This window comes from Arachis duranensis, chromosome 9, assembly GCF_000817695.3.
Source record: "Arachis duranensis cultivar V14167 chromosome 9, aradu.V14167.gnm2.J7QH, whole genome shotgun sequence".
Taxonomy (NCBI): domain Eukaryota; kingdom Viridiplantae; phylum Streptophyta; class Magnoliopsida; order Fabales; family Fabaceae; genus Arachis; species Arachis duranensis.
The window spans coordinates 85503442-85516418 of record NC_029780.3 but is presented as its reverse complement, the minus strand read 5'-3'; the positions used below and the strand labels follow the sequence as shown (position 1 = coordinate 85516418).

Here is a 12977-nt window from a genome sequence, read left to right as displayed (position 1 = left end):
AAGTTTCTTTGGTTTTGGCTTTGCCAACCAAAATTTTGATAGTTCCTCCATCCACCATAGTATGAATCACTACTTGGATGTATGTAGTAACCCATGTGATATTTCTCCATTATTTTTTTCTCAGCACAAAACACCAAACAGGATTAAACGCACCATGTGGTAACCAAGAAAGTATAGAAGAAAGAACAGAATTCTAAGATTTAAAATAAAACTACTAGGAAACACCAAATTTAATTTCAAAAAATAATTTTTTTAATAAAATAAACCAAAATATTTTTTTATTTTAATTTTTTTCAAAAATTAAAACTTAATAAAAATAATTTTTTTATATTTTATTATTATTATTATTATTATTATTTTAAAAATCAAGTAATAAAAGAGAAAGAAAAAAAATTTAAAACGAAACAGGGGAAGGGGGACAGGGGGGTTAAACGAAAAAGAAAAAAAATAACGTAAAGGAAAAGGAAAAAAAATTAACGTAAAGTAAAAATTAAAAAAAATACCGTAAAAAAAATTATTTACAGATCTTCAGTTGATGGGTAGGGACCACTTGCTTTGTCCATTCTGCAGCTTCTAATCTGTGTTTTCTGGGCTGGAAAGTAGGTCAAAACAGTCCAAAATTCGCCTCCAGCGTCATTTGTATTTTTGCAGATTGCGCATGTGACGCATCTGCGTCATCCACGCGCTCGCGTCATTTGTGCAGATTCCAGTCCACGCATTCGCGTCAGGCACGCGATCGCGTCATTGCGATTTCTCCATTCTGCACGGTCGCGTGAGCCATGCGTCCGCGTCGGTCTTCGCTGATCATCTCTTTGGTTTCTTCTTTTTCTCTGCAGAAACTTCATCAAATCCCTCCGAATGCTACCTAAAAAAAATAAAATTGTACAAAACTCAAAATAGCATCCATAGTGGCTAAAATATAATTAATTCTAAATTAAACTCAACAATTTAGATGCAAATTCACTAGGAAAAGATAGATAAGATGCTCACGCATCAACTTGCCGGTTAGTTTGTGGTTAGAAACACCGCACCACCCCTTACCACCAAACACCTCCATATGACCCTAACCCATATCCGCCATACCAACCACCATACAAACCATACGAACCATACATAGAACCACCCCAATTCCAACACAATTACACCCAAGAACCACCACCTCAATATACACCATCTCTATATCCTTATCAAGATGAACCACCTTCCTATCATGAGCCCTTTCTCCCAATAAATGAACCCTCCTATCCACTCCAAGCTCCCATAAATGATACCTTTAATGTTATTCGCCAAGGGCAAAGAAAGCTTCAAACCACACTTACCTCTGCTCTTACCGGTCTCACATATACTCTCCAAGCTCTTATATCCCATGTGGATCCATCAATACAAGAGCAACATGATCCCAATTATGCTATTGACACGGAACAGGAGAGAAGGGATCGTCTTAGGGACTTAATGGATCGGGTTCATGCATCCATGCTTCAAAAAAAGCAAGAGAAGACCAAAAAGGTGAAGGTAGTAGAAACCCTTGAAGAAAGTTGTCAAGAGGTGGAAGACATCAAGGACGAGTTTGATTTTGTACTAGAGCAAGTGGAGAAAGCCAAAATTATAGAAGAAGAGGAAGTGGTTGAAGACTTAGGAGATGCGAAACCTCCATGGGAAACTCAAGTCATAGAACCTCCTTCCAAGACGTTTGAAGTTGATGTTAAGGAGGGTGTACAACCTCCAAGGCATATCATGGTTAAAGTCTTCGAGGAGCTTGATCATGAAATGAATTCAATAATTGATGAGTTTTTATCTACAATTGAATCCTCTCCCATAGGACTTAAAGAAGAGGTTAATGTTGAAGAAACTTGTTAGGAGGTGGAAGTTGTCAAAGAAGAGCACAAGGGAGTAAAGCTTGCAAGATCATTAGAAACACCTCTCTCGAAGCCATTATGACGTACGAAAAATTACCGATTAAGAATTCAATTCAGAAATCAACATTGCAAGTACAGTTCTTAATCAATAAAAATTCTGCGTATCAATTTAAAAGGGTTGTCACAAAATTTAGAAATAAATACTGGGAGTGGAAATCCCAGGTCGTCTCCCAACGAGTTGCTAAGAGAGTGCGAATTATTGATTAGGGATTTTCTCAGAAGTTTGGAGTTTGGGGATGGGCAAATAAATAATTATAAATTAACAAGAGATTTATGTAATTGAAATAAAGGCCTTGGCTTAGGAAAGATTAATTGGAAGTTCTATCCTTGTTGGAATTATCAAGATAAATAATAATAGGTTGTTGCTTCTACTTAGTTAACCCTCAACGAATGAAGGAAAGTCAAGTAGTTGAGCTAGCTCTGATTCACAAGTCCTAATCCTCTCCCTTGGGAAGGAGTAGCGTTAGTGAATCGGGAGCCAGCCAACAACTTCCAATTATTATTTAATTCTTGAGTCTTCCAACTCAAGTGTCTCCAATATTAATCACCCCAAAGCTAAGTTAAAAGTCTATTCCATTGACATGGATGCCAATTTCGCATTCATGTGAAGGGAGTAAGAAGAAGACATGGCAATTAAACTAAATTGAAAATCATCAAGAAATAAAAAAGTCAAATAGAAAAGCGTCCTTGCATTAATTAATTCCGAAATAGATGATATCCAATTGTAAATCTGAACAGGGTAAATGGGGAATTAAAAAGGGTAAGGGAATAGAAAACAAACTAAAATAATAAAGACTTCACGGAGGTAGTAGCTCTTTGTAATATCCAACTCAAAAGCATAAAACTAGAATCTATGAATGTGAAGAACCCTAGAGAAAGTAGTAGTTTTTCTTTCTAAGATTCAAAACTAAAACTAAAAACTATTGAATGAGTGAATGTGGGAATGTATTGAGTTTTTGCTGTCCCCTGGCTCTAGTCTGTTTTTTTGGGCCGAAAACTGAGTCCAGGCGCAGCCCAAAATCACCCCAGCATTTTCTGCGTTTTCTGCACGTGGCGCATGTCATGCGTACGCGTCAAGGGCGCGTGTGCGTCGATGATCCTCTGCGCATGTCAGGCGTCCGCGGCAGGTGCATGTCTGCATCCATAAGGAAGGCGCCAATTTGTGCATACGCGTCAGGTACGCATGCGCGCCGGTCCTCGTTGGTCAGCTCCTCTATTTTCTTGTATTCCTTCCATTTTTGCAAGCTTCCCTTCCATCCTCTGAGCTATTCCTGCCCTATAAAGCCTAACAACACTTAACACACAGATCACGGCATCGAATGATAAAAAGAGAAATTAAAAATACACAATTTAAGGGCTTGGGAAGCGAGTTTTCAATCATAGAACAATACTGGGAAGGATTTGTAAAACAACACAATTTGTATGAATAAGTATGTAGAGGATTGATAAATACCACTTAATTTAGCACAAGATAAACCACAAAATAGTGGTTTATCAATCACCATCCAATACAACATTCAAGTGGGTAAATTTCTTATCCTTAACCTTTATTTTCCCACTTGAATATGGTTTACTTGAGACGGATGGACAACTTAGAGCTCTTTGTGGTTGTAAGAGTAAAAGGGATATGGTTAGTGGTAGAAGTTGTCGGGCAAGGTTCGATGTGGATGCATGCTCCAAATTAAAGTGCGAGGATTGGTGTAGTTCTCAATTGAATGGGTCTAGGAAGTTGCTTGGATGCCTTAGTGAGAATTCAGATTGCTTGCCACCCGGTTGGAACAATAATGATAAACAAGAAGACGGGTGTAGAAGCAAGGTTTGGGACCCTAGAATTCATTCCAACAATCAACACTCTTGGGGCCTTGTCACTTGCTTTCACTTGCTTGAAGGCTTTATGCGCATAGTTTAGGATCCTGGAGGCTATTGGAATTACAAACATTGGTGGGGATTCCTGGATGAGTTCAAGCATAAGCCACCATGACAAGGAGCTCACCAAATGTCCAACTTAAGGACAATAACTAAAAGTGCTAGGTGGGAAGCAACCCACCATGGTATGATCTTCCCTTTTTTTAGTTCTATTTTATTTTATTTTTATCAGTGTTAATTTCTTTTTCTGCATAATTACCTATGTTTTACAGTATTTTTTTTAAAAAAAATATAGACAAGCCACATGTGCACATGCCTGACGCGCACACGTGAGATCGCGGACAGACGTCATGCTAAAAGGATGCCTCAATTGCACGTTCGCACGGTCAAACATAAAGTTGTGCTAAGGCCGTGCGGAAAGGGGGGCCAAGGGCGTGGGCGCAAGCCATGCGAACGCGTGACCCACGCGTACGCGTCGATGTGAAATTTTGCTCTCTATTACATTGAACAGAGAGTTACGCTGGAACTGTGTGGTAGGAGTGCCTGGCGCACAAGCCTCCCTACGCGTACGCGTAGCATGTAGTTTTGTCAATCCACGCATAAGCGTCAGCGACGCCTACGCGTGGAATGAAAATCAACGTAAATGGCGATTTGAACAGAGAGTTGGGCGGGAATCAGGCTGGAGTCGCGCATTTAGCACGACGAGGGATCATGCGTATGCATGCCCGACGCTTACGTGTCATTTGTGGTTCTGCTCACCCACGTGTACGCGTGGGCGACGCTTACGCGTCGCGTCCCGTTTTTCATTTTACTCATTTCTTATTCTTTCCTCCTTCATTTCTTCTTCCTTTTCTTCTCCCTTTCTTACTTCCTTCGTTTTCATTTCTTTGACTTCTCCTCCTTATTCTCTTTCATTCTATTTTACTTAATTTATTTGCGTATTTTCATTAATTGCATTTTACCTTTGTGCATGTTTTTCTTGTCTTTTCTAAGTTATTATTTTTCCATTGGTGTTAAATGTTCTTATTCCACTATTGCATTTTTCTTGCTTTATTTTGGTGCTTAGTGACTTGTTTTATATTGTTGGGTAATGTTATTTATAAGTCAATGCTAATATTTTATGAAAATTGTATTCCTTTTGCATTGACATAAAGTTATATTGTCTTTCATTACCCACTCTCTCTCCCCCCATTATTGCAATTCTTGCACTAGTGATATGCCATTTGCTCACATTATTTTCTCACTTCATGTTGTAGCTACCATGTAGTTGAGAACCTCATTATTCTTTGGCATTAGCCCACCCATGTTTATTTGTCTACAAATCTTTGTTTATGGGTTACTTTTTCTCCTTTTTCTCTTCTTTCAGGATGGCCACCGAGAAGGGAAAGGAAAAGCTTCTCAACGGGGCAACAAACAAGTCCATCTGCACAGACTTTTGAGAAATGCTTCAGTTGGAGCCACCCGCCCACTTGTACATCATTGTATGCACCGAGGACAGTGCAATCTTTAAGTGTGGGGAGATCGATACCGACTTCGGCGGTAACTACTTCCTGTGTTAACACCAATGTTTAGTTTTCTTTGTTTAATTAGTTGTTGCATTTGCATGTTTGATTGCATGTTTGTTTGATTTTGTGCATATTTTACCAACTACTTGGTTGAAGTAATTATTCTCTTTTCAAGATACTATTTTATAGCATTCCACTAAGTTGAATTAAAATTTTGTTAAACTTGCTTGAAGAAATTTATTTCTGGAACATAGTTTTAGAGCTCGAACACACAAAACCAGTGAGATTTTGAGCCTACTTGATTAGTTGCATTTTATCAACTAATATTTTATTTTGGTGTGTGTTGTTCTCTCTAAAATTGTGATCTATATCTTGCTTGATTCTTTATTTCCATGGTTTACTGTATGCATACACTTATATGATTGAGGCCTTGTTTCGCTATAGCTCACATATCCATATGGCCTTACCCTATCATTACCCTTGCAACCACATATTGAGCCTATATTACCCCTTTTGTTCTTTGTTATAGCACATCATTAACTCTAGGCGTAAAATAATAATTGTCCTTAATCCGAATCCTTGATTAGCTTAGACTAGTGATGTGCACATGAATTAAGTGTAGGAAAATTGAATTGGGGGAATACATGTTTAGAAGATTGGGTACTTTATATGCTTATATGAAAATGTGAAAACAAATTGAGCACTTGTTCATGCAACATAAATCATATGCATTAATTCACTGAAAAAAAAGAAAGAAAAAAATAATAAGAAATAATAAAAAAAGAGCAAATAAATAAGAAGGGGACAAAATATCCCAATGCAAATAAGTAAACTAATGCATATGACTTGTACTTATAAGATATCAAGGTGCATGAATTTGTGGAAAAATAGTTAATTGATGGCTAGGTTTTGCATTGTAATGACCTGGAATATCTTAGGTTAGGTGAGAAGTTTAGGTTGATCAAGGATTTGGATTTTAGTCCACTTAACCAAATACATTTCTACCTTGGCCCTAACCCCATTACAACCCGTGAAAAGACCTCTTGATATGTGTATTCATGCATTAAATTTTTGTTGACTGGTAGAAGAAGAGCAAACTTTAGAAAGCAAGATTAGTAGAGAACCGAGAGAATCGACCCTCAAACACTAGAGTGATTAGAGTGTATACACTTCCAGTAAGGGTTCGATGCTCGATTCTTTGTTCCTGGCTTTCATGAGATATTTTCTTCTGCAAGTCTATTTATACTTCATTTTTTATGATTTGAATTAGTAAAATCCAGTTTATATTTGTTCTTAAAAGGTTTATTTACTTTTTACCAAGTAGGTAAAAGCATTTTGCATCTAACTGCATTCATACAAATAGGTTGTATTTCATACATCCTACCATTTTGTCTTTACTCTTTATAGCTTTTCTTGAGCTTAGCAAGAGGACATGCTAATATTTAAGTGTGGGGAGATTGATAAACTGCTATTTTACGGTTTATCTTGTGCTTAATTTAGTGGATTTTATCCATTATTGTCACACTTATTCATTGAATTCGCATGTTTTACATTTTCCTTCCTAATTTTGTGCTATGACTGAAAACATGTTTCTTTGGCCTTAAATTTGCTATTTTTAATCCTTTCTTATTACCATTCGATGCCGTGATATATTTGCTGAGTGTTTTCAAGGTTTATAGGGCAGGAATGGCTTAGAGGATGGAAAGGAAGCATGCAAAAGTGGAAGGAATACAAAAAATTGAAAGAATTACAAAGCTGTCAAGCCTATCTCTTTGTACTAAATCAGACATAACTTGAGCTACAGAGGTCCGAATGAGGCAGTTCTAGTTGCGTTGGAAAGCTAACATTCGGTGCTTTAAAATGATATGCAATTTGTCATAGTTGCCTTGCTGTGAGATGACACATACGTGTGGATAGTGCGGCAGACAAGCGACGCGTACGCGTGACGGAGCCACGTGCTGTACGTATCAGAAATCGCTAGGGGCAGTTTCTGGGTTATTTTTGGCCTACTTTCAAGCTCGAAAAAACTGATTAGAGGCTGCAGAGTGGAGGAATCAATCATTCAACATTCATTCTGAGAACATTAGGTGTAGATGTAGTTTTCTAGAAAGAGAGGCGCTCTCTCCTCTCTCTAGGTTTAGGTTTTTAGGGTTATTTCTTCTCAATTTCAAAATCCTACATTGCTTCAATTTAGGTTTCTTCTACTTTAATTGTTCTAGTACTTTGGTTTGTTTATTTCTCTTGTTGATTTGTTTATTTCCCCAATTTGGTTTATGAACTCCATGTTAGATTCAATTTCTTTTTAATGCAAGTTGAGGTATTTCATATTTATTGCTTCTTTCTTCAATTTATTGTTATTATTCCCTCTTGCATTTGTTGGTTTTATATTTTATATTCTCTTATTACTTTTCTATGCTTTTATTTTGTGCCTTCCAAGTGTTTGATGAAATGTTTGGGAGGATTTTAAAGTAGCTTTTTATATTCTTGACTTGGATTGATTAGTTGATGCTATAGAGTTATCAAATTCTCTTGTTGAAGGATAATTGAAAATAGCTGATTGGCTTAGGCTTCACTAACTCTAGTCTTTGATTAGGACTTGTGAACCCAAGTTGATTTTGCTCACTTGACTTACCTTTATTGTAAAGGTTAACTAAGTGAAAGTGAAATACAATTATCATCACAATTGATGACGGTAACGAACTTGAGAGACGATCCGAGGTTTAAATACTTCGGTAGATTTTTATTGGGTTTGCTTTAGTGACAAACAAATTAAATTTGATTGAGGTTTAATTGTCGGTTTAGATCTATACTTGCAACGCGACTAATTTTGTGAAATTCTTTACCGACGATTTCCCTTCATCAGGTGCCCTAAAATAGTTCTCTTGGAAGGAAAATCATCAGTTCAACTAAGTAGTCCTAACATAAAAATGGGTAGAATATGTACAAATTATAACTACAATGCAATCTATCATGCAATGCAACAACTAAGTAACAAAGAAAATTAAGAATTGGTGTTGGAAAAAAGGAATAGTTACCTACGGAGGTCGGTTCTCGTTCTCCCCATACTTGAAGATTGCACCATCCTCGGTGCATGCAAAGAAGAGCAAGGTGGATGGGTTGCTACAACTAATGAGCTCTTTCAAAAGGTTGTGTAGAGGGACTTGTTTGTTGCCCCATTCGAAAGCTTTTCCTTTCCCTTTTTGGTGGCCAGCCTGTAAGGAGAGAAAAGGAAAGAAATTAAGCCCACAAGAAAAGATATCAAAGCAAATAGAACATAGGCGGGGGCTAATGCCAAATAAGAGTAGGGTTCTCAACTACACGGTAGCTACAACATGTAAGTGAGAGAGCAATACAAGCGAAGGGCATATTAGCTAACACTTGATGCAAGAGTAAAGTCACAACACAAGCAAATGGCATGAAGAGAACACTCAGAAGCACCAAGTTCAAATAGGAAAGAATGGGTCAAGAAAGACAATATGAGTTCATATTAATGCACAAAGGATGCAAGAGTCATCAAAGATTAAGCATTGACACTATAAAGGAAACGGGACATAGCAGCGGTTCTTGGAGTGATTTGCGGCAGTTTTAAGCCACTGCGAAATGGGATTCCAGCAGTTTGTTAAGCGTCGCCTATTAATGGTGGTTATATGATTTTGCGGCGATTCTCAGGAACCGCTGGCACAACCGCCGCAAATCGCAGAAATAGCATCACAATGTTTAGTGGCGGTTTGAAACCGCTGCGATCTGGACAATAGTGATCCACACGAAATGATCGGCGGTTTGAAATCGCCGCTGTTTAATGGCCACGGTTTTGTTCAAATGTAATCACCAGCGGTTTGAAAATGCTGCTGTTTAATGGCCAATGTTTTTTGAAATGTAACTAGCGGCGGTTTAAAACTGTAGCTATATCCTAACTTAAATTTTCAAATTTCTAACGGCTAGTTCGCAACCGCCACTATTTTTCGGTTAAATGGCCGCAAAAAAACTGTATTGTCCACTGGCAATCCACGCTGTTTTTTATTTTAATGTACATTTTTTAATCCTTATTAATATTAGTAAGTTAAATTATTTTATATCTCGAAAAATAAATTGCAAGGTAAATGACAATAGCAAAACTGTTAATTTAATTAATATAATTATCCGAATATCAATGAAGTGTGCTCCTTACTAAGAGTTGCATAATCAACAACATAAAAGTGTATATCTGAAAGAAGAAAAGGTTCCATAATCCTAAGATCTACTTCCTATTCTGTCCCTCCAAGGCACTCATCCATGCGGCGACATCTGATGGCAGCTTCCTACCTTGCCCTTGAAGTAGACATATCACATCCTGACCTTCCCAGCTGCTACTTCATCCTCCACTGCTTTCCTTTTCAATTTCTCTGCTACCAACTCTGCTTGTAGTTCAAGAAGCACCCTTTGGGTCTCCTCTCTTTTAAAACCATTGCTCGGCTGATGGGAATTCATACCGAAGACTTGACTAGAAGTCGGCCCCAACCTCATGCCACACACCCTACCCGAGTGCTCCTTTCTGAGAGCTTGAGCAAGCAAATCATTCTAAGACAACAGTCTAGAGGATTCATCACGTTATTCAATAGCCTCAATTCTTTCCTACACACATAGATAAGCAATTATAAGCATTTATTAGCTAGTCGTTAACTGCACAGACTTCCAATAAAATTTTAAAAACTAAAACATAGGAGAAACTACTTCTCGATTCTCAGCACATTACTTACTCCAATAGCCCGAGCTGCATCATAGAGATAGGAGCCATTAGCTCTTTTGTGCGTTAAGAGATACAACTCTCCTTTACTAACTCTCCTCCCTTGTCATTCTGACTGTACCAATAATGATGACAAAGTGAATAAGTAGAGGAAGATATAGTTCAAAAACATTCCAAAAATTAGATTACTTCTTCTTCTCCGAGCCTTGCCAAGCTTTTCGATCCGCCGGTGTGGGTGTAATGCTGCTTCGATTGATTCTCAACATTTTTCTTACACTTCTCCTGTCATGTCATCAAATTAAGAGTTACTAGACACTAGTTCTAACTAACTCAATGTGACATAAATGGACTTTTTTCTATTATGAAACAAAACTATATTACCTGTGTCTCTTCGCTATTATGATAATCGAGAAACCATCTCCAATGGTCCGTAGTAATTCTATCTGGGTGGTTTTCAATATTTTCTTCAAGTGAAAGTTCTGGGTCATAGCAGTGATGGTATAATATGTTCCTCGTTTCCTTCCAAGCTCTTCCTAGCATTTTGAATATTATACGCTTGATAATTCCTCTACTATCTTCTTCAAAATGGAACATTTCCTGCAACATTAAAATTAAGTTGTCAGTAGTATTCAAATTATGAGTTGGAATGGTACGAAAAAATAAAAATAACATTTTACCTTTACAGATTCATTATAGACCTTGTCCCTGGTGTGAACCTTTCTCCAGTCCTTCTCGCAGATTGGAAATTTAGTGTAGTCAGATCCCAGCAGTCCCATAACGCCACTCAGTAGACCTGCTTCATCCCCAACTGGTTGTAGTGTACTGTTAAACCTGAGTAGGATCTTTCTTCCATTAGGTGGCTTCATAGCTTCCTTCACACTGAGTTTAATCTGTTTAATTGTGCCATCGAATTCTGTAAAACATATTTATTCTTAGTTAGTTACCATTGGAACCAAGCTGCGATGACATCATGGAAAATAGCTGAATGAAAATTAGAATTAAATAAATTCTCTTATACCAATTGTTTTAACATCCCAAAATTCTGTGGTCTTGCGTTCCTTGCGCTTCTGAGCATCCGATGCAGCAAAAAGGTTATCAACATGTTGGTCAAAAGAATCTACCTCATCTGCCTCTAGGTCTAAGTCTCGGCGTCTGGCTCCGAATTTTGAACATCATTCATGCAAGCCTGTGGAGTAGGCAGTGGTTCACTGCGGGGCGGACAAAAGGGGCGTAAAGACGAAGATGCAGGGGCACCACTGCCATTGGATGGCAGAATTGGGCAATCCGCTCTCTGGGAAGTTGAGGCTGCATCAAATCCTACTTGAGGCTGTTGACATGCTGTGTCTACACGGGCTTTCTTCGTGAAATGACCTACCCTGGGCATCTTTTACAACTGCATTCGGATAAAAACAAAGTGATAATAATTAATATATAGATAATAATATGTATTAACATGCAAAAATGACATTGGCATACCCCAGTTACTATTAATTGAACTCGGATATTTATGGCATATTGAAATGATGGCCTCAATCATATAAATGCATGAATACATATAATAATGGACATAAAGAATCAAACAAATCAAAGATTGCAACCATAGAAAGAGAATAATGCACACAAGAAGGACAAATAAGTGGTTATAAGATGTAACCACACAATTAGGCTCAATTCTCACATGCTTGTGTTCTTAGCTCAAAAACCATGTTCCAAAATAAATTCTTTCAAGCAAGTTCAACAAAATTTTTTTCAAATTGGTAGGGTGCCCTAAAACAATTTCTTGGAAAAGAAATCATCACCCTAACCAAGTAGTCCTAATAAGAAAGAAGTGGTAAGAATATGTACAAATTCTAACTAACATGCAACCTATCATGCAAATGCAACAACTAACTAACATTGGTGTTGAAAAGGAGATTGTTACCCATAGAGATCGGTCGGACGACCTTCCCACACTTGAAGATTGCACCGTCCTCGGTGCACGCAAAGGAGAGCAAGGTGGATGGGATACTACAATTGATGAGCTCCTTCAAAAGATTGTGTGGATGACTTGCTTGTTGCCCCATTTAGAAACCTTTCCTTTTCTTCCTACTTTGTGGCCAAACTAAAAGGAAAGAAAAAGAAAGAAAATTATGACTATAGCAAAGATATGAAAGGAAATAGAACATAGGCGGGGGCTAATGCCAAATAAGAGTAGGGTTCTCACTACATGTTAGCTACGCATGTAATTGAGAAAGTAATATAGGCAAAGGGCATATCACTAATACTTGATGCAAGAGTAAAATCAAAGCATGAAGAGCACTCAAAAGCATCAAGTTCGAACAAGAAAGAGTGGGTTATGAAAGACAATATGAGGTCATATCAATGTCATAAAAGATTAAAGCATTGATTTTAAAGTTTCATCACCCAACAATATCAAACAAGTCATGGAGGACCAAAGCAATGCAAAAATTCTCAGCAATTGAGTAAGAGAATCAACACCATTATGAAAATAAGAAACTCGAAAAAAAATGAAGTAAAAACAAGCTATATAAACAAAATGAAAATGTAAAGAATAAAACTATGCAAATGCGATAAACAAAAGAAAATGGAGGAGGAGAAAAAAAACTCTTTTTTTTTTGGCGCGGAAGCACCAGGTGCGCGTAGGCGTGGATGGAGATGTACGCATGGACGTGTACGCGTACAGTACGCGTCCGCGTGCGTAGTGAGAGTTGGCAAGGGGTGCGTGCGTGTACAGTGCGCGCACGCATGTTAAGAGTTGGGCTGGAGGCTTAGCGCGAGCCCAGAGTTGGCGCAACTCTCTGGATTTTGGCCTGGAAGTTGCATCACCAGGTCGGTGCGCACGCGGCGAGTGTGCGTCCGCGTGCTTTTACGTATAGGCTCATGGGCGCGAAGGCGCGCAGTGCGCATTCGCGCGATAGAGGTTGGGCCAGGGGCTTAGTGTTGGCCCAACGCTAGCATAACTCTCTA

General features: G+C 38.1%; 1 protein-coding gene across 1 annotated transcript; it reads right to left on the bottom strand.

The window, feature by feature from the left end:
• Positions 1–9610: 9610 nt before the first annotated feature.
• On the bottom strand, positions 9611–11394 carry LOC110275730 (uncharacterized). Its single transcript, XM_021131955.2, has 6 exons — positions 11249–11394; positions 11029–11162; positions 10688–10923; positions 10392–10607; positions 10200–10292; positions 9611–9844 (listed from the first exon to the last, which is right to left on the bottom strand). Exons 1-6 carry the CDS (start codon positions 11392–11394, stop codon positions 9611–9613), a joined length of 1059 nt encoding a protein of 352 aa, XP_020987614.2.
• Positions 11395–12977: the final 1583 nt, after the last annotated feature.

What these genes read in the sequence shown, in the direction of transcription:
- LOC110275730 (XM_021131955.2), bottom strand. Translation starts at nt 11,394, where the DNA reads ATGCCCAGGGTAGGTCATTTCACGAAGAAAGCCCGTGTAGACACAGCA. An exon ending in TCTATAATGAATCTGTAAAG is followed by an intron (nt 10,608 to 10,687) that starts GTAAAATGTTAT and finishes TTAATGTTGCAG; the next exon opens with GAAATGTTCCATTTTGAAGA. An exon ending in CAAGGCTCGGAGAAGAAGAA is followed by an intron (nt 9,845 to 10,199) that starts GTAATCTAATTT and finishes CTGTTGTCTTAG; the next exon opens with AATGATTTGCTTGCTCAAGC.